General features: G+C 35.4%; 1 protein-coding gene across 4 annotated transcripts in view; it reads right to left on the bottom strand.

The window, feature by feature from the left end:
- The window catches only part of PCDH9 (protocadherin 9), a 696,488-nt gene that overhangs the window by 497,628 nt on the left and 176,981 nt on the right, over positions 1 to 21,879 (bottom strand). Inside the window, exon 3 of one of the 4 annotated variants that reach the window (XM_071550240.1) lies at positions 19,091 to 20,555. The exons of the other annotated variants lie outside the window; for them this stretch is intronic. Within the exon in view, the coding sequence (XP_071406341.1) occupies positions 20,535 to 20,555 (21 nt within the window). The 3' untranslated portion in view covers positions 19,091 to 20,534. Of the gene's footprint in view, positions 1 to 19,090; positions 20,556 to 21,879 lie in introns of those variants that run through there. 4 annotated transcript variants of the gene reach the window in all.

The raw sequence follows: 21,879 nt of genomic DNA, 5'->3' as shown, positions 1-21,879 counted from the left end.
AGCATTTATGGAAAGAGAGTGATCCACATGCATCCTGACTCTACAGTCCTATTCTTAGAATAGTCATGTATCCATACACTATGATATGTTAAGGTTTTGTCATAAGCACTTTTGGACCCAGTTAATCACCTGTAGCTGTCATTATCCTAGATATTTCCTTACTAAGTGTCTTTACAGTCACTGTTCCCAAACTGTATTATGTAAGGTACTTCAAAACTGTTGCATGTATACTGTCAAAATACTTAAATGCCACATGCTGAAAACACCTTCCAAGTTATGATGCTCGTTATTGTGCTTGTCAGACATGGCTGGTTACTTCCCATTTACTCATGTACTGTACACAGCACCAAACTGGCTATCACAGAATTTTGATTTTTGCAGATAAATACCAAGACAATGCCCTGACACCATCCCAAAGTTTCAGATGCAAATCCATTTATCAAAGAAAAAAATCCTTCAGCAGTCAGTTCCCTGGGGGAAACCTAAAATCCCCCAAAACATTGGCATTGGCAGTAAGTCTCGCCATATTCTCCACCTACATCTACAACAAACCCATTTGATGGAAGGAAAGGTCTCCAAATGTGATGGCTGCTGTCTTGGTAACGATTGGAGTCAGTTATTCACACTGCTTGTGATCAGGCTAAAAGTTCCTGAGGATTTGCCATTTGGAAATTTTTGCATAGCATCTCTAATATTTTTTTTTCTTTTAACTATGACTAGACTTCATTCAGCAACAGTTCAAAAGTAAATATGCCCATTCTCTTTCTTTCTGTAAAATAAGGCTCTTTTTCTTTTTATTTTTTTTTCCCTCTAGACTGAGCTGTATTAGAAATTAAGTTGGAAAACCAGATACATAACATACCAGAACAAAGAGAAGACTATAGACAAATATCCTGCTGTGTCTCTTCCTCATGCTTTCCTCTCAGATCAGCTAGCTTTCAATAGCTTGCCTATTGCAAAAAAATGACATAGAAGTGACTGTTCCTTAGGGAAGAAAAACAACAGAAAAAAATCCAAAGCAGTCTTTTCCTCCACCCCTCCTACAACTGGCTGCACCTCTGTTCCCTACTCTGCCCAGCAAATTCACATCTTTGTTGTGTGTGTAGGAAGTGTCAGCCTTCAGTTCAACTTCCCTTTTCCCTCTCTCCTCCTACCCCATGTCCAGCTGCTCCCAGCAAAAGGGTAAACACTGTTTGCAGATAGACACCTGAGGAAGAAAATGCAGAGGCCAAATCAATGCAAAACGAGAGTCTTTTTCTCTACTGCTCACTTGCTAACTTTTTAAAGAAACATACTATGGTGAATTGCTGCAAACAAATAAATATTCTAAGGACTTCTTAAAATTTAGTCTGTATAAAGACTCTTCCAGATTTTTGTTTTCCTTTACAAGACTTTTTACATCACCATTTACTATACTAATTCCATCAAATAACTTGCTCTAAATCTCCTACTGAACATGCTATTAAATTCAAATATCTACGAGATCACATTCTGTTGAGGAGTCAATGAATTTCATCTTCTTTTGTTGTTTTCTTTTCTTTTGGGGGTGGGGGAGAAGGAAGTTGTTTGTTTTGTTGTTGTTTTAATTTTTGTTTTGATTTTTGTTTTGTTACCTTAATTCAGTTTTTCTGGGGTTTTGACTTGTTCAAGTGGTTTACTCAGGTGTCCCTAAGTGCATATGTAACACCAGGTTTTTACTGGCTAATTAAGGGTTTTTTTAATCAAGATAATCACAAAGCAACAGGATAAAATATCTAAGATTCTCCATACATACACTGAATTGTGCTATTCAAAAAGAACTGTTGGTATCCACAGTATCAAAACCTCTGTACCTCAGACAAAGTACAGAAGATCCTTTTCAGATGTTGTCTTCTGCAGTGTAAAGCACAGACTGAAGTACACCCACAGACTCACTCTCATTGATGGGTAACACCCAGGGGAATTGAAGACAGTTTGTACATCACCCATCAGACCAGGAGAGCTTCACATTAGTCCAATTACTGAAAAAGGAATTTCAGTCTCTAACAATGAGAATATGTACTTATCTGTGAAATAGTTGAGTTTACCAATTTAGTCTAATTTTCCTTGATGTAGTCAATTTTGTTCAATCAATCACTTTTAGTGCATAATGTAAGTCTAAAAAGTACTCTTTATTGGGCAATATCCTAAAATAACTGTTGGATGTAGCTGTTGCGTCCGATTTAACCTGTACCATTTTCCATTAAACACTACAGCTAAAAAACAGTTTCAAAAATTTAGAATTCATTATCCAAATTGTATTTTCATATGTATGAGCTATTTAAGAAGCTATGCAATTCATTCCCCAACTAATTTTTTATTGTGATGAATGCAACTGAAAATGGAAGTAGCACTATATAAAATTAGCCCATATTCCTCTGAAGCCCCTTCACACTGCCACTTTTCTAAGGACTTGGATAAGTTTATCTACAAAAAACCCCTAAACCACAATGTCAAAGTTCACCTGTTATATATTAAGATATTTTAAACTGTTTACCAAAGAGAGGCTGTCTTTAATGTCAGTATGATTTAACTCCAGAATTCAAATATAACTATACCTCCATAGGAGACCCAATGTGTTCTTAGGAGAAGAAAATATAGTTTTCCAGCAAAACACAGAAATCTTTTGTTACTGTTACTATTTCAAAACAATTGAGTTTAATAAATAAAGCAGCTCTCATTCAGAATATGCTGTATTTGGTCATGAAAATAAGAACATGGGGGATTGGAAAGGCAACAAACTTGATAACTTATACTACTTTCATAACAGTCAATTTCTGTATACATTGCCTTGCAAAGATTTGGAGGTACCTTGACTGAATTTGATAAACATCAGGAAAAGAGACTCCAAAGGTTTTTCAAAGCGAGTCATAAAGCACCCTCAGCCCCCCAAAACAACAACAAAAAAACCCCCAACAACAACAAAAACAAAAAAAACTACATCTAGAAAAATCATAAAACATTTCTCAGTAAAAATGTTATTTTTAATTCTTCTTTGGAGGCAGAGAAAATTTGATAAATTCAAATAAAAAAGATTGATTTTAGGGAACGAACACTAATTGCTTATCCATACTACTTTTTTTATCAGTTATCAGGAACTGCATTTGGGAAGATTAAAAAAGCCCTCCTTTCTCTCCTTCTGTTACATCTTCCTCCCTTCACACAACATCGTCACATATACACTCCTCTAGTAACTGAAGCAAGCAAAAATCTCTAGCTAAAAATAGCAACATACAATTTTGATGTTTGTGGAGCTGAGGTTACACTTCATTACTAATCAAAAATTTTCAGAGTTTATTCAGAACTTCTGCATAAAAAGCTGATTTCATCCGAAGTGTAATCCTATTCTGTAAATTGCATTCATAAATAGGACAGAACACTTTTGCATTTTCAGTATGCCACAGGATTCACCATAAAATTTTCTGAATTTTAAAGTCAATAGACAGTCTTTCAATCTATCTGGTCTTTTCAGACTCAGCATGCTACTTGTAAGCCAAGCTGTTGTCCTTCTGGCTTCACATATTGCTGCCAGCACTAAAGATTAGGCAGACCAAATTCCTTGCTCAGTAGACATAGCACAGAGGACTGGGGCATGCTGGACACTCACAGATGAACAGACACTTCATGTGGTAACATAAGTGCAGCTTCATATTGCAGTACAAAGCAGCACCAAGTCAATTTACTGGTTGCAGTGCCTTCCTATCATGTTCCTCTATGCTTCCAGTTCTACAAAGATAGGCAGTGTATATAGGCCCCTTTAGCAAAAATATGCCCTGGAAATGCATTGTTAACATCCTGAAAGATGAATGAACTAGAAGACCATCCACTTTGTTCTTCCACAACTCTCCCAGCTCTACAGGATTAACAACAGCACTAAGGGGGGAAAAACTACAAAGAAAGAAACAAAAGCAAAGTCCTAAAAACACCAACAAAATGAAAAAATCCCCTCAAAAACAAACAAACAAGCCCTCAAAACCACAAAAGCACAGAAACCACAAACAGCCCCCCTTCCTTTTAATATACTTTTTTTTCAAATGAAAGATGTAGAAGTTATCATAAAAGAAACCAGAGGGTAGCATGTGTTAAAAGTTTCATTCAATCTGCTTTTCAGAGTAATGCTTTGCTTAAAATATCATCCTGCCTCAACTAATCACTTCATTTCTAAGAAAAAATTTGAATGAGATGGTAAGATGTCATTGCTTGCAACAGTGAAAAGAAACTGAACACAGAAAATCCAGAAGTTCCCCACATGCTCTAAATATGCGTGTTGTCTTTTATCTATATTCTGTTCTAAACTTGCCCCACAAACCAACTGTCATCCCGGATGCCTGCAGCTCTGTTACCAGGAGAAAACACCAACATTGTCACTAAGGATTTGCTACCAGATCAACTCTGTAGGTGTTGTAAATCAGCATGGCTTCAGTAACTTCAGCTAAGTGATGATGATTTACAATGCCCTGAGGATCTGGCCCTCTGTCCTTATTACTTCATTAATCTGCATATTCCTGCAAGGTACACTAATCTTTTTTCTAAATTACTTTTACTTCAACCCACCTGTTATAAGTCTGATGTGGATTTATACAGAGTTCATACCATACTTTCTTACTTATTTTTGAAGAAGCATTTGCCCTGAATCTGCCCATGGTCCATAAATGATCTATATGGCTGACTGAATCAAGCCTGAGCTGGTGCTTTCAGGAGGTATGAATTCAATTTCGCAAGACCAGTCCATTAGAATCTAAACAGTATTAATAGAGTGGAGAGGGGGGAAGACATTTTTTCTGTCCCAGGGAATAAGAAGCTGGTGGCTTCTGGTAGGAAGGTATTTGATCAGGTCTGTCAGAGCCAGAGGACCATGGTGAATACCTTCTCATAATAACAAGTAGCTCATTCCCAGGAGAAGAGAAAGCTGGTGTTGTGAAGTATGTTTTATCATGTTCCTTCAAGACATCACTAAAGCTAAGAGTCCAGCTGGATTAATAGGAGATTTAGGTATTTATATGAGTAACAAAACCATCAAATTCTACACTGGACAATGTATATTCCTTTTTATTAGAAAATAAGCTCTCCAGTGTGTAAGTCTGCTACTAGACATGTGGAATAGGAAAAGGTTCAGTGGAAATGTTGCAATGTTTCCATTTTGGAGCTTTTTGTTCACTGAATTTCCCTCTGACACTGTCTACTGTTATAAAAAAAAAAGAGACCCTGAGGAACCACCATTCTGATCCTCCATGGCATGGCCTGAAAATTAAAGATTTCATTAAGTAAATGAAAACCTAAAAATCTGCTACATTTTATTTGGAAACTCATTTTTTTTTAAAAAAATTAAGTGTTGTGTTGAACTCAAGTTTAAAGTGAGGCACTGATAACCCACACCAAATTTATTATGGCATTTAAACATCTCCAGAGTCCTCTGGAAGTAGTACCAGTAAAGAAGACATAATTTAAGTGGAGTTGGATGAGCTGTTTTTGTCTGCCTATAACCTGATGTTTTTCTAAAAGCAAGTATCTTCAAAGCATTCTTTGCAGAAATATGCAATGACTATCTTTAACAAGTCAGCATTTTTCAAATGTTATGATACTGTAGATCTGAAATGGTATTTTTCATAAACCTAAAATAGAATGAATTGAGACCTCACATAACATATTTTATTAACAAGCTCAGGCTTTCAAATAGCATATCCAACCATAAGAGGTATTTAAGGAGGGACATAGGATTCCATACCCTAAATGAATGACTATTATCACTGATTTCTAGAAGGTTACAATTATATCAGGCTGAAATAAAAAATGTACTTTGGATAGATGAAAGAAGGACTCTCAGTCCATAGCAGCAAAGGTTTCCTGTTCAGATTTTTGCACTCTGCCCAACACAGAAAAGTTTTGGGCAGAGTGGAAGGAACAAGATTTGTCACTGCCAAATTCATAAAATAACTAGCTCCAAGAGTAGGAGAGTTAAAGGTGACCACACTGTAATTGAGCTAATATTAATTTTATATATGAGTTATACACCTAGAGAATGGGGATGAACCGAGTATACAATTTAAATAGAACTCATATCTTTCTGATTTCTGAAGAATTATTTCATTGCACTTCTGACAGGTAAGAAAATACAACTTCTTAGTTATTCCCTCTTTGAAATTTATTTTAGCCTACAAAAGGATATCTTACACATCAAGTAAAGTTCTTCTCAATAATAAGGACTACTGTAATCAATGCCTGCCTGCCTTCTATAGCATCAGATATATTTTAAAAGGCTCTAATTCATGCAAACATTTGCATATTATCATTCTGCATCACTGCAGTGTTTGCAGTGTTATTGCTAACCTCATAAAGTCAAAAGCACACTAAACAAATTATTGTACTCTTCCATTTGCGTATATGGAGCCATTAGTAAGATACTACTTTTAATAATTTTTCCTACCATTTCTGTGAGAGAGAAAAGTTGCTAAATGTTCTAATTTTCCCCTATATATTTCCAGCTTCATAGGTTTATTGTTGCTATTCTTTCTATGCACTTATTGCACATCAAGAATAACTCTCATTATCATATCTATTCCGAATGTTTGTCTTCAGACAAGCCTCCCACCAATGCTCCTCCCACCCTTTAGAAAATTCTTGAGATTTAGTTACTGATCTGTAGGCCCACATGCACTGAGTTTGAATCTCACACTATTTTTCAGGAATGACTTCACCGAAATTACATGGGTATTCAGTGAATAAATATTAAGTGGATTTCAGTCACAGCAATATCAAGACATTTGTTAGAACAAAGGAAAGTGCATGAGGCAAATGAATTGGTGAGCCACTTAAAATTTTAATCTAAAATTTCCATGCTGTAATTCCTCTTCCTACCTCCTGTCTTCTCTCCTGCTTCAAAATTTCTAGCTACAATAATTCCATTTTCCTACTACATTTATTATCTCCTCAGTCCCAGGCTTCTTATCTGAAGTCACTACATACTTCACTTGTAAACTATCACTTCTCATCACCAGCTGTGAATCACCAGGTAACTACAGAAATTAATTACGGACCTATTGCTTGCAGAAAGCAGTAACTGTTTTTTGCAGCTCCTTGCCCCAAAATGAGAGCCTACACAGAATACACCCTGCTGGTGAGCTGCTATGCATTAAGTGTAATTTGCACTGGTCAGTGCTCATTGCTTCTCAGTGATGACCTTTCACCACTGGGAGCAAAAGGTCACTGCCAGACACTGACTGGCAACAGCTCTGTGCAGAAATGGGTCATCAATGTCTCCTATCCCAAGCTAAGTAGTCACAAGTTGCCCAGAGAAGTAGTGGATGCCAAATCCCTGGAAACACTCAAAGTCATATTGGACAGGGTTCTGAGAAATGTGTTCTAGTTGAAGATCTCCCTCCCTGTTAATTTCAGGGAGTTGGACTAGATGACCTTTAAAGGTCCTTTCAAATGAAACTATTCCATGATTCTATTATTATGAGTCCAAATTTGAAAATGGCAAATACTGCAATAAAAATAGGTGGCGCTGATGGGTTACAGCATGGCAAATCCAGTTTGCAGCACCTGATTGGCTTACAGTAGTGAAATACCTACTTTTGCCAGGATCGACATTGACAGTGATAGCAACTATTAATCAGCTACTGCCCAAACTGGAAACAGTCTACCAGCAGTTAATGATAAGTAGTACCTGTCCTAAATATGTGAAGTCCTCACTAATCAAAGCTAAATAATTAACTCTCCTAGCAATGGAGGTTTACCAGCAATTCACCTCTTTTTATCATCAATTTGGGCATACCAGTTTTTCTCTTATATTTTGCTACAATATCCTCTTGCTCTCTGTCTATAGTTTAGTACCAACCATAACAGCTCTATTTCCCAAGCCCTTTTCTTTTTTTCTTTTTTTTTTTTTTTTTTTTTTTGCACCTTCATATATATGCTCAGCCTATGTTTTATCTAGAAGTTGTTCAGCAAACAAACTTGGGCAGCAGCCACAGCCAACAGCTGCCCAGGCAATGTTTACTTGCTACATTGCTGTCTGCAAGCTTGAGAGATGGTAGTATTGGTTTATGTCAAGAACAAGGAAGACTAATGAAATGCCTTGATGTGTCACATGAAGTATTGCCTGCCATTGGTTGGTTTAGATGTGTAGTACTTCCTAAGGTTGTTTTCCTTAGAATCTAAATTACAATAGATGTGGTTGTTGCGTGAATTCCCCCCTCCCTTGTTTTTCAGGTTATATCACAGATTTTTTGATGGAAGTCTAAACAGAATTATGTAAAAAAAAAATTGCTAAGAAAAGTTCTTAAGTTAGGTCCTAAAGTTCTGGAAAAATGAGTGCTCCAATTTCCTAGTGTTGTGATCTTGCATATCATGTTCTTGTCCAGCATTTCTACTCCAAACATTTTACTGAGGTCATCAGCTTGGTTCGTATTTTACAGATGTACAAAATGGATAATGAAATGAATGGATGCTCAGTAAGATAGTTTCATAGCCAGGAATGAATAACAGCACTTTGAATCCCTTTCCAGTGTACTGCGTGTGCAATAATAAAGAGCTGTGGAGATGGCTGTGAAATGACAGAATCACTCCAGTTCAAGTGACTATATAGAAAAGTTTGAAGAGAAGTGGAAAATCAGGCCCTGGGTGAGACATAAAGCAAATAGATAACCCAGATGTACCTTCCTCCTTTATTAACTTAATGAAGTTATCTCTGACTACCAGGAACTCCAACGAGACCAGCAACCATCTATTTTAAATGCCAAGCAAACGCCTGTTAAGCAACAGACTTCTCTTTGTAAGGCTGATGCTCTCGAATCCTAATAGTAACTGGCAAGACTTTCCCATCTGGACTCTTTTTTTTACTTTTTTTTTTTCTTTTTTACTTTGCATTTTGAGTATATGAGAAAGGCCCAGTGAAAGGCTTTGGCTTTACAAGTAGAACTATATGTTTTTTAAAATGGGTAAACTGCATTGTAATAAAGTATGTGGAAAGATCAAAATGCAATTTCTTTTTATCATTCTTATTATTGCATTCCCCTACACAATGGCATCCTCTTCAGAGACATCGTCTGCAACATAAAATTGATTTAATGTGCCACTTCATATGCCTGCCACGTACTCAGATTAAAGATTTAAATTAATATGACAAGTGAAACACTAAGAAATTCAAAAAATCACCAGACAGGCTTATCCACACAGGGTAGATTTTATAGTAAAAAAAGCCCAAAACAAACAAAAAAACCACACCCCAGCAGCCACAGCTGAGGCCAAATTTAATTTGCTTGATTGATCTTGAGATCTTTGAGCGCAAACTCATTATTCTCTTATTAACTATTATCATTGTTGGAATTTATAAGGGACCTGTAAACCTATTAAACTGGTCTTAAATGTTGCAATCCATTTATTGAACAGACTAGCAATGAAAAATTAATTATTAAACAACCACCACAGAAAAACATCAGTGGCCTTGTCACCTCAGAGCTAGATGGATAGCACGTTACCTTCTGGAATGTGGGGCCCTGCAACACTCAAATATAAACCTTGGAAGGATAATGCTGAGTATGTCACAGCATAAGTCACATTTTTAATTTAATGTTTTATTAAATGTTAGATAGAATACATTTATCCGGGCCTCACAGACTCTCTTAATAAATGAATTGGCACTCTTTCAAATGTAAAAAATGGTCACAGCTTCTCAAGGGCATCGGAAACCCTGAAGCATGAGACACCAGTAAATACAAAAAGCAAAGGCAGCATGGACAGTGATATATTTGCAAGCACTGCGGGTGAGCCAACACTTCCAAACTGCTGAGGCTAACAAAACAAGGGCAGTGAACTCCCAAAATGGTAAAAGCACCTGCAGTAAGAAGCTGTGCTTCAGTGCTGTTGCACAAACATGTCCACTACTGAAAAAAAACTGGAAAGGGTATGGGTCTCTCACCCTCCTGCTACTATATTTCAAGATATGTTTGTACGTTTAAAATTTCATGAGTGGTATTAATAATTTATTTTTCTCCTGTGCTTTAATTTTCTAAGACTAGACTTTGAAAACAACAGGCAGGGAGAAGATATGTTCTCTCCCTCCTCTGCAGTTATCTACAGAACGTTCACTTGTGTTTCCCTGTGGAACTGTTGTCATTAGTAATATTCAATTTAGCTAGGAAAAATGGTTGCAAGTTCCTAAGTCAAAACCAATATGCCCCTGTCCTGGCATATCTCTCCAGAGACATCCTAGGATTTCTGCAAGTGGCTCCATTTCAAAAACGTTTGGCTTAGATAAGGCAGGACAGCTCAACACTAACACTCAAGCAAAGAAAGGCTTTTACGACATAGTTGAACAGCACTGTGTATTTCCACAGTTACTAAATTAAATGATTGTAAATAATTGTTAAAATGGCCAGAAAATTATCCTTCCTTACATTGACAAATAAAAAGAAAAATGCTTGGCATGCTTTTTTTCCAGAACTCTAAAATGCTGGTATCCATCTCACTCTGCCGCACCTTACACTATAAAGCAGCATATGAACAACAGGTTCCAATAAGCAACATGCAAAACCACAGAAAGCAATGAATTATGCTAAAATTATCTACTCCTGCAGTCTCTGCTGCTTGAATTCATGCAGCTGGCATCCTCTTGCTGAATGCACAACAGCATTTGAACAAGAAGGTAAAAAGGAAGAGAAACTTCCTCAGAGTTTGGTATTTTTCCAGAAAGCCAGGAAGCAAATTCTCAGCATGTAAACAATATAAAGGGAAGTGAATAACAAAACAACATACACAATTGTGCTGATATGTTCTAAATATATAATATTCTTGATCTAACTACATGACACTTGTGCCCCACTCATGAGTCCTACAGTTGATGTGAAAGGAAATTACAAGGACTTTATTCATCAAAAAAAAAAAAAAGTGACTTCACAGAGACATATGGTTGCATGGAAACACAAACACTGAGATGAACTTGCTACCAGTAAAAATGACAAAAGCTAAAAGCTGAGCTACACTATATTTAATCCTCTCTTTAGCTGACCCAAGGAAATCTATTATAGCCTCAGATGAGTAGTCATGGTTTATAAGAGAAACTGCACATTTCTAAGAAAATTTAATTTTTGTATCCAAAATATGAAGGAAAGAAGGGTATGAAACAAACATGTCCTTTTTTTGCTTTCATTCCATGAAGATAATAACTTAGACATTAGTGATCTTTCCTGAAGTGTACATTACTGAATCCAAGAATAGAAGCTGTTTTAGAAACTATTATGCTAGGTATTTTTAAGAATACATTGGGTTCAAGGAATAAATGATATAAATAATATCTTGAATTTAATTTTGGATATGTTTTGGCTGAGATAGAGTTAATATTCTTCATAGTATCCTGTATGGTGCTAGGTTTTGGATTTCTGACCAAAACACTGTTGATAACACCTAGTTGTCTTAAACATATTTGAGCAGCGTTTGCACAGCCTCAAGACCTCCCCTGCTTCTCACCTCACCCCACCAAGGAGGCTAGCGATGCACAAAAAGCTGGGAGGGGACACAGCAGGGACAGATGACCTCAAACCATCAAAGGCATATTCCATACAATATGGTGTCATGCTCAGCATATAAAGCTGTGGAAAGAAGAGGAAAGAGGGAGGACATTCAGAGTGATGGGGTTGGCCTTCCCAAGTCCCATGTTACATGTGATAGAGCCCTGTTTTCCTGGAGATAGCAGAACACCTGCCTGTGCATGCAAAGTGGTGAATGAATTCCTTGTTTTGCTTTGCTTGCGTGTGCAGCTTTTGCTTTACCTATTGAACTGTCTTTATCTCACTCTACAAGTTCTCTGACTTTAACCCTTCCTATTCACTTCCCCATCCCACTATGGGGGAGTGAGCAACTGGCTGTGATGAGCTGACCTGCCCGCTGGGATTAAACCACAACTCACTTCTACCTATTCTGGTAATAGGTAAGCTGCTGCAATGTTATTTTATTTTAATACAACAGCCATTTATATTTCACAAGTGTTTGGGTTTTTTATTTTCTTTATTAAAAAAACCCCACAACTTTGGTGGTGGGAAGGAAGACAGAATCAGTTTTAAAGGGAGTTTAGACACTTTTTCAGCTACTAAGGGAAGCTAATTGCTTTAGCCATTTCTAAGAAACTACTGCATTTTGATTGCATTTTTGAGGTACACTGCTTTGTAATTCAGACAAACAAAAAATATTAACACTTTTAAGCAAAAATGTGTACAAAAATAAGCAAATAAATATGATTAGTATGCATATTTCAAGAGAGCGGAGAATCAAGAACAGCATAAGTAGCTCCAAATGTTCCAGCTGAATCTATACTTAATGCTCTTAGAACTTGACTGCATGTTCTGCCCAGTCCATATGTCCTGATTTCCTGTCTAAGTTTACCAGGACATCAACAAGAGGAGTATGGCAGATGTCCTTCTGTTGCCAAAATACAAAATTTGCATCATGTTTGGAATGTGCTCTGTGACATTTGCAGGGCTGATATGTACTGTGCTACAGATTTATTCAGTATCTGGCTCCTGCTCAGCAATGAAGAGAAATTTGATAGTGATGGAATAAAAGGGCTTATCTCTTTACTCCAGAGCAAAGAAAATAGGGACTGACTGCAGCACTTGCTACCCAAGGATACATTCTCAATTCAATATATCTGAACAATCTATTAAAATGACAAAACAAAAGCATGGAAAGTTAGGCAGGGGAAGGACTATAAGGCAATAGCTACAATAATAAGCAAATCTTAAACTTTTTATGATTTTTTCTACCACTGTAAAAAATCTCAATATTTAGTAGTTATAAGGCTCACATAGCTAAATATATGACACTGCAACTTGTGTTAGATCACTTTCTGTCTATTAAGAGGCAACATTTATGAGCATATCTAAAGAAAACTATAGCCATCAGGCTTCAAATACAGCCTGTACTTTTTCTGTAGCTAATTTAAAAAAACCCACACATTCTTCTTGAGTAGGATAAATGGCCATGTAAATTGATTTCATTATTTTCAGGCAGAAGGCAACTTGCCTAAATACTTTTCTTGAATGTTACCAAATACAAGAATGAAAGCTGAAATTCACACTTCGCTGCTGGTGAACAGGTATCCAGCTGAAGCCTTCTATACAGTAAGTTCAAATAGACATACAATAACTGGCAAGGGATGCTAAATTGCACCCACGATGTAATATATACAGAGCTATTATGTCTTAAACTGATGGCCCAAGTCAGATCTAACCCCAAATCTAAAATACCATGATATTTAGGAAATCCACCATCAAGAATGTATTGCTCTAGCCCAATACAGTGAACTTCTGTAAAAGTAGGCACTACATATAGATTCATATCAGACTATCTGCACTATCAGTACTTACAAATGGGAAACCCTGAATCTACAACCTCTAACTTATGTATTAGCTTTACCGAAACTAAGGATATGAACTTTCAAAACTGTATCAACTGAGTCAATTTAAAGCAAAACGAAAATCCACCAAAGAGAACAGCAAGTAAAATGATGGGTTTGCCAATTCTTACAGAGGAATTTGCTTCCCATTTTTTCACAAACAATAATACCTATTTTTTATTGTGCAATTAATTTAACATGCACAGTAACAACAGCATTGAATGGCAAATTTCTGAGATGATTACTTGTCAAATGTTTTTATCCTATACAAAATAATATGGATATGTAGATACGTAAAAGCATAGATACAACGTGTATATATGCACCCATAATGAGAAAGTTTTGTAGCAATCCCATCAAATGCTAAAAAGACTTTTAAATGGATGTTAAATACAAATTAAAAAAAAAAAAAGCCTGGGATATGTAGGATGTCTGTCATTTAATAACCTTTGGTTTTAAGCATGAAAAATTGAAATTTGCTATCCACTTGTACAGGGACTAACGAGTTAATAAATTTATAGGCAGATGAATGCAGAATTCTTGGTTTCTCTTTAAAAAGGTGCCTACAGCATAAATGAATTATTTTAATAAAATACAGAATACAGAAAAATACAGTAAAACCCATAAATACTGCGAAAGGACTATGTTTTCAAGAGTTTTGCCCAACCTTTATGAACTTAAATGAGACTGTTTACTGTGGTACCATTACTTGTGAGTATAAATATTTTCTCTTTTACGAAAGGCAATTTTTTGGTTTTTAAACAAATTAGTTCCCAAATTTTGTGTATGTTATAAATTCTTTCCCACATGGAAATTGTGGGCATTCTCTTTTACAAAAGTCAATTTTTTTTTAAACAAATTAGTTTCCAAATTTTGTGTATATTATAAATCCTTTCCCACATGGAATTTGTGGGCATTATAGATTACAGTCCATGTTATAGCAAGAAAAAATTATTATCCTTCATGACTTTGCACAGGTAATTTAATTCTTCCTTCTCCCCTTTGCGTTCCTATTCCTCAGCTAAGAATCCTGTTTTTCTTATAAGCTTCTTGAAGAAGAAATTATTTATATCTCTACTTTAGTCCTCCTATATTGACTGAGGACTGCAGGAACAACTGTAATACAGGTACAACAAATGTATGTATGGATATTTGCAACTGAAGGTGTCATACCTATACTACTGTTATGGTTAGCTATGAAGATACTACGTGATTTGGGGCATCAAGCAAACTGATCTCTCTTTTGTCAAAAAGCTTCTGGCAATTTCTAACAGTTTCTAAAGTTCTCTATAGACTTAGTTCGTGTATTGTCCTTATCACTCCATTCCTCCCTTTCTCTCTTCACTTGTCTGCTTTCTGTCCCTCTACAACATATTGCTACTGTGGGAGGTATTCACACTGTCTAACTTTAGTCAACTAATTTAGGGCTCTGAATCATCCTCTAAGAGTTCCTACAAATCATAGAATATGACTATATATGGAATAGGCATTTTTAAACTTAGGTGTTCTAATATGTACTTTCTTCAAATACCGAAAGTAGCTTGGCCTAGGTGGTGTTAATAACCCACTGTATAAAACACTTCCTGTCAACAGTAAGTGAATTTACTGAGTGTTCGGGTTGCAGGTATTTTTTCACTAGCTTGGCACTTCACTTTCCTTTTTCCTCACCTAGATTTAATGCAGTAAGCACGCTATCTGCAGGTAAGCATAAAAGGAAAAAAAAAAAAGAAAAAGATTAAATGCATATCACATTTATTCACGCAATTTGCTAAAATATCAGTAGAATTTAAAAAGCACATGGCTGCTCAATGAATTGCAGCATTCAGCCAGGGAAGCTGCAGATTTGTGAGTAAGACAGCACATCAGTCCCGTGCCTAACCATGTCTTGACTTTCTGAGACTATCCACAAACGTGACAATTAGAGCAATGATTAGAGCAACGCATTTTGTGTTATGCTAAATGCAACTGTTACCACAGGGACAAAGATCATACACTGGATGCTGGTCTGTGTAAATACAGATCTTTCACTGGCATCGACTTAAGTAAGTCTCAAGTAGAGAAATAAGTCTACCACTCACATACCTTTGTTTTGATTTCTTGGGACACAGAAAATCTTATGTTGTAAATATCTGAATGATTTCCTGGTACATTGTTGATTTTGTTTAGTATACCATCTATCACACACAAATTCAGTCAGCTAAGAAATTACTATCTTCCTTTTGCATCGGCATTTAATGTTAAAACTATTTGTTTCCATATATCACAACTAACTATGGCAGCCATACATTATGTGTCCTAATTCAACACATTAAGACCTACAAGCCAGATATTCAAAATTAACTTCTGAACGCCTCCCCTTCAACTGAGTCATAAGAAAAGGCTTAATCAATGTATGTATCAACTATCAAATTATTTAGTTAAAGGATAGAAAATGAGATAAAGTGATGAGACACAGGAAAAGAAGAAATTCTTTTTCTCTCTCAGTTGCAAAATGAATGCATGTAATTTTGATAAAAGTTACAGAGGCAAAACAAAAACAAAGTATAGTTGAATACGGACTGTGCACAGCATAAAATAGGAGTATATTCTGGACTAAGAGTAGGGAAAGGCTATGGCATAATATTACATTAAGCTTGGAGTTCTATTAATAAGATACGTTGGTGAACTCTTAGACAATATAATATAAAGACCACAGATCTATTTTAAGTGTACAAGAAAATGTTTAGCTGACCTAGGCATACCAAGAATTATTTTGAAAGAATTTAGGCATTTCTATCCATGGTTCTTTAAATAAAAAATAAAAATAAATAGATAGACAGATAACTAGATAGGTAGAGAGGCAGGCAGATAGATAGATAGATAGATAGATAGATAGATAGATAGATAGATAGATAGATAGATAGATAGATAGATAGATAGATATCTCTAGAAATTAGTATTAATTTACATTTAGCCAAAGTTCAATTAAAATGAGAGGAATTAGTTTTACTCAACACAACACATTGCTTGTCCAACCTAATCAGACCTGCTTCCACCATAGCAATTACTAGGAACTGATCCTCTACAGATCAGCACAAGAGTATAGAACAATACAAGATGTGTCCAATAGGTTTTCAGTACAAGAAGTATTTCAAATTGAATCTGTATAAAGGCATATAGACTGACAGTCATGACAGGTAAACTTTCTTGGATTTACCACTTCCTGGGAGGTGGGAAGGTCTTATACAACACAGTCTATTTTAAACCTCACATTTCTCAGCTAATGTTATGGACAAAATTAAAAAAAATGGGCTAAAATTTACAAGGCAGTTCAGAGAAGTTTTCATGCAAACTAACTACTGCTAGATTAAAATTCTTTTTTTTTTCTTGCAGTTAGACACAAGGTTAACACGTTTCTTTACCACTTGTTTCCTTTGTAGGTAAGTACTATGGGAACTTTTTTTTCCCCTTGCTTATGGTGAGAAGTACATTGTACAAGCTAAGATTAACATTGACACTATGATCAACACTTCTGGCTGTACTTTAAATAGCTCTCCTAAAACTAGCCTGGAAAAAAAAAGAAAAACAAAATAACAATCCAGTATCTTGAAAATACACATAGTTAAGAAGTTATAAAAGGAAGTTAATTGAACAGATATATTTTTAAATTTTAAAGAAAAAGACATTGCTTTGATTTTGGGCGTTTTACTTCTCTGCCTGCCTCCTGTAGCCCTAACTTACTATTGCATGAGTGGCACTGTGTTGTACCTGCTTAATGAAATATGAAATAGAATCTAAAAATTAAATGTCAATCTGATTTTACTGTTCAAAATTAGTGAAATCTGAAATTAAAATTAAAAAAGATGAACAAAGAAAAACTAATATGATAGTGAAGTTACCACTGGTTTCAAATGACAAGCTAGTTAACTTCTATTAAGTTACACACTAAAGGCTTGCCTTTAAAATAAGGATATTATTCCTTGAGCAGAAACCTTTTCTTACAAAACTACAGAGATAGATGCAACATATAAACCTTCAAAGCAGATAACATCTTGAATTTTAATTATATTCTTTTTTGATATGGTTTTATAATAAATGGTCAGGAAGAGCTTGGGAATATATTACAAAAGTTTGCAATACTATATTGATAGGAAAAGATTAAATAAATATTTTCACCGATTCAGTCCTGGTTCCATAGCAGTCAGGAGATTCAAAAGAAGCACTCTGATAGTTAAGTTTTCAAAAGGCAATCCATTCCAGGGATGGACAACGTTCACACCTGCTGATGTTCATATATCTATATTCACACACACACACACATATATATGTAAGTATATACACATATACAAACATATATGTAGATATACACTAGTATACTTTAAACAATACTTAATATGGATGAACAGGATAAAGACACTTTGTGCATAGGCAAAATCCGAGTGTCTTGTGAAACCTATGTTAGTATGAAGACAGAAGTTTCTTCTTTGAAGATTCAGCTAAAAGATTATTTTCTTGTCTAACAGACAAATTACATGATATCTTGCACATCACCTGTCAAATATTTGATTTGATAAATTCTCCATTTCTCAAAGTGGTATTGGTATGGAAAAAAATATTTGAAGTTAATGTAATAATTAATGTATCTGTCCATCTAGCTGTAGTGTTTTCAGCTGTTTTCTTTTGAGAACCATATATAATTCTGCTCTGAGAGTTTTGACTGGATGATTTGAGGATCATAGTTCTTCTTACATAGACAAGTATAATTAAAAGTTTCAGGGAAAGTCAGTGTCTGAAAAACAGAGTGCCAACATAAAAAAAAAAAAAAGGAAAAAGAAAGAAAACCAAGAAAAGTGAAATCCCCAGTGATTTGAGAGTATTCATACAAAACCAGCTTAAATAGACCAACTACATATATTTATATATCTGTGATTGCATATGTGTGGAAAAATCCCAGTAAAGGCAGCAGAAATATATTGTCCCAGTTCTTGATTAGGCATAGGACAGGTAAGTAAGTATATTACATATCCACTTCTAAAGCTGTGAACTTCAGGTAAAAAGAAAAAAAAAAAGAAAAAAAAAGATAAATTCAGAAAGGTTACCTTTTGTGCCTCATAAATTCTATTAGTTTGCTTAGAATAAAGAAAAAAAAAAAGGTAATTACAATAGGGTTTATAGGAAATTGAAAGGCAGAGGTGCTAAAAACACCATCCATGCCTGCTACCAGTAGCTACACAAACTCCCATGACCTATAATTGATAAATCTTGTCACAGACACAAGAACGAAACAGGAGTTTCCATAAAACAGATATGTTAGCCAATATCATCCTTTACAGCTTATTCACACTGTGTTATCTCACTTGCACTGCCTTATTTCATTCTTGTACATTAAAAGAACATCCATTGATACCAAATAGCAAAAAGAATTACTGGGGACTAATATGGAGAGGGAAAGCATTAAAACATTTGATTCGAAAAACACAGCTTCTCTTATGGATTCTGATATCCCACTAAACGTTAGGGAACATAGGTGGATGCACAGCCTTCTAAGGAAAGCAGGGAACCAAGAAGCCTGTTTGAAAAGCACTGATGAATCTTTACTATGTTCAAATTAATTCTTATACAGATTCTAGAGAAAAAGAAACAAACAAACAAAAATGGAAAAAGGAGAACAGATTCTGCACTGGAATATTATAGGGATATGGATTTATTTCAGACAGCATTTTATTACTTATTTAGTGTTTATTTATATATTTTGTCATGGCGGGTTTACATGAAAAATAGTGGGCTACAGGCTTTGTTTAATGAGTAACAGCCTCCTAGAGATGTTGAAAAGTATCCTGTGACATTCTCCCAAATAAAAAAGCACCATTGAAAAGGCATATATTTATCTCTGAATACTACCTGAATACACACACATTTAAAGATACATATTATCCCACAGCACTTGCAAAGCATGGATATTTTTGGTACGAAGCCAGCAGCAGGCACAGTATTGTCACTGTTTTCCATATGCATTTTTTTCTGCAAAACTCTTCCTCCAATCACTTAAGATTAAGTCATTTTTTTAGATTTGGCTGGCAAACTGTAGAGACTTGCATAACTTTTTATTATATTGCTGTTTATTTTGCAAACATATAGTGAAAAGCATTCAACTTCGAATTGGTCACGGCAGTGAGCTCACTTTTCTGGTACATCTTTTTTTTTTCTCTAAATTAACTAAATGTCACACAGTACAGTTTCTGTTATTGAAATTGATGCACAAGTGTCATTAATATAACATTATGTTCATTAATAGGTGTGACTGTACAGTTTATGTTCTATTCCTGTCCCTTTCTTAGGCCGACCAAGCCCTGTGGTATTGTAGAGCCTTCCAACCTTAAGAGAAGAGCACCAAGTCCTCTTCCTATTCTTCCTTCAAATAAGAAACTATATTTTTGAGTGTGCTATATTATACTGGTAATTTTTGTGTTGCTATGAAGGAATGAAAAATTCACAGTGGGAAGTTTTCCTGTTACTCTCTTATAATTCAGCATCCTATATTTTACTATATCAAAATATCTTGCTAAAGGAGAAAGAATATATATTGTATGTATACTCTTATGTATACTCTTATACACACAGCTATATACATGTGCATATATATATATATGTTTGTATAATTGGTCCACAGATAGCCACATATTCCATGTTCTGCCCTCCAATCTTATCAGGCACCAGTACTAGTTGTCAAGGCGTTACTAACATTTTCACAGGCGTGTTCAGAAAATAAATACTTAATACACGTTGTCAACTGTTAATTGTTCTCAACCCCCATTCCACCCAAAATAGTTTGGTTTAGGATGGAAATTACAGTATTTCTGTCAGATGAAACTATGGGAATATCACAAGAAGTTCTAGTTGTCCTTATAGTTCCTTTACCAAGTAGGTTGAGTCTGAGTTGCGGGTGACTGATCACATTTCCACCAGTATGTTCAGGATATCTTTTAGTGTCCATTCTGTGTTCGAGGCAGTGGCATGCATCTGTGCAAGGTGTCCCAAGCAGTCTGAGGAGCCTTCTCTGTGCAAGCAATCTTCTTTATGAAGAAGGGTGGTGAAGTCTGTTGCATACTGTAGGCAGTCAAGGTTGATGAAGCAGACATAGACTCTCTCAGGGAAAGGATGGGGAACACTTGAGAGAAAGAGAGAGAGAGACCAGGAAATAAGCAGGCCTAGGGGATGTCAGGATATAAAAAGCCTCTAAACAGGTTTGCTTTTCTTACAAGAACTTTAGGGATTTCAAATCTTAAAATATCTTGGTTCATATCAGATTTTGAAAGAAAGTCTTGAAAACTAACAGCTGTCTAGACCTTACAACTAGTTTCCTTTTTCCTTATTTTGACACAAAATTTTAGGTGCAAGAAGTAGACTCATATACTCCCGCCTATTTAGACTGATTATGTTCTTGTTTTATTGTCTGGATTATCACCAAGACAGTGCTAAGAACAGCTATGTTGAAAGCTTTCTCACATTTTAATTTTGAATGTGTCTGCCCAAAATGATGAATGAATTATTTTTCCATCCTCTGTCCTTAATTTCCATACTTGTGGTCACAAAAGAGCACAGATGTCTCTCAAAGATTTAGCTTTAATTGTGAAAGCATCTGGCCTTTAACCTTGTTAGAGTAATTGAATAAATGTGGAAAGATAATGCTCCTCTCAAGAGACTCAGTCTCCATCTCAGAGACTAAGTGATTTTGGGATAGGATGCAAAATGAAGCAAAACATTTCTCAAAGAAAAAAAAAAGACAAACATATATATTGTCAATTTTCATTATAGCAAAACCTCAACAGCAGGGAGCTTCAACACACTATACAAGGACCAGGTGTTCAAAATATATTAATTAATATTAAAAAAATAAGTGAACAGCAATGTAGCAAAATTTACAGATAGCAAGGAAATTCTGTTAACAAAGTCTTACTAGGACAGGAATCTTGAGAGGTAACTGACCAAGGTAGATGAATAGGCCGTCTTAAAAGAGGTGAAAATAATTTATTTACATGCAAAGTAAAACATACTGGTGAGATAAACAAACAAACAAACAACCAAATCACACCCCCTAAAAAATAAACCTAAAAAACCCCAACCTGCGACAGGTAATTTGTTTTACCAGAGAGCTCAATTAAGAGCATCAACTTAGGAAAAATACCTGGACCTCAGTGAAGAGCCCTGCTCAATAAGCAGCTTCAGTGAAAAAAAAAAAAAACAAAAAAAAAAAACAAACACCAAAACCCACATAAAATGTTAAGATGCATAAGAAATGAGGTAGGCAATAAGAAAGAAAGAAAATAGAACATCATTATAAGAATCAATAATTTCCCTTCCTCTGGAATACTGTGAAGTACTGGTCACCCTATCACAAAAAGATATCACTGAATTAGAAGATATTCAGAAAAAAATTGCAATAATTAAGCATATAGAGAAACCTTCATTTGGAAAGACTGAAAAAAAAAAGA

This window comes from Pithys albifrons, chromosome 1, assembly GCF_047495875.1.
Source record: "Pithys albifrons albifrons isolate INPA30051 chromosome 1, PitAlb_v1, whole genome shotgun sequence".
NCBI lineage: Eukaryota > Metazoa > Chordata > Aves > Passeriformes > Thamnophilidae > Pithys > Pithys albifrons.
This window is presented reverse-complemented; position numbering and strand designations above follow the sequence as displayed.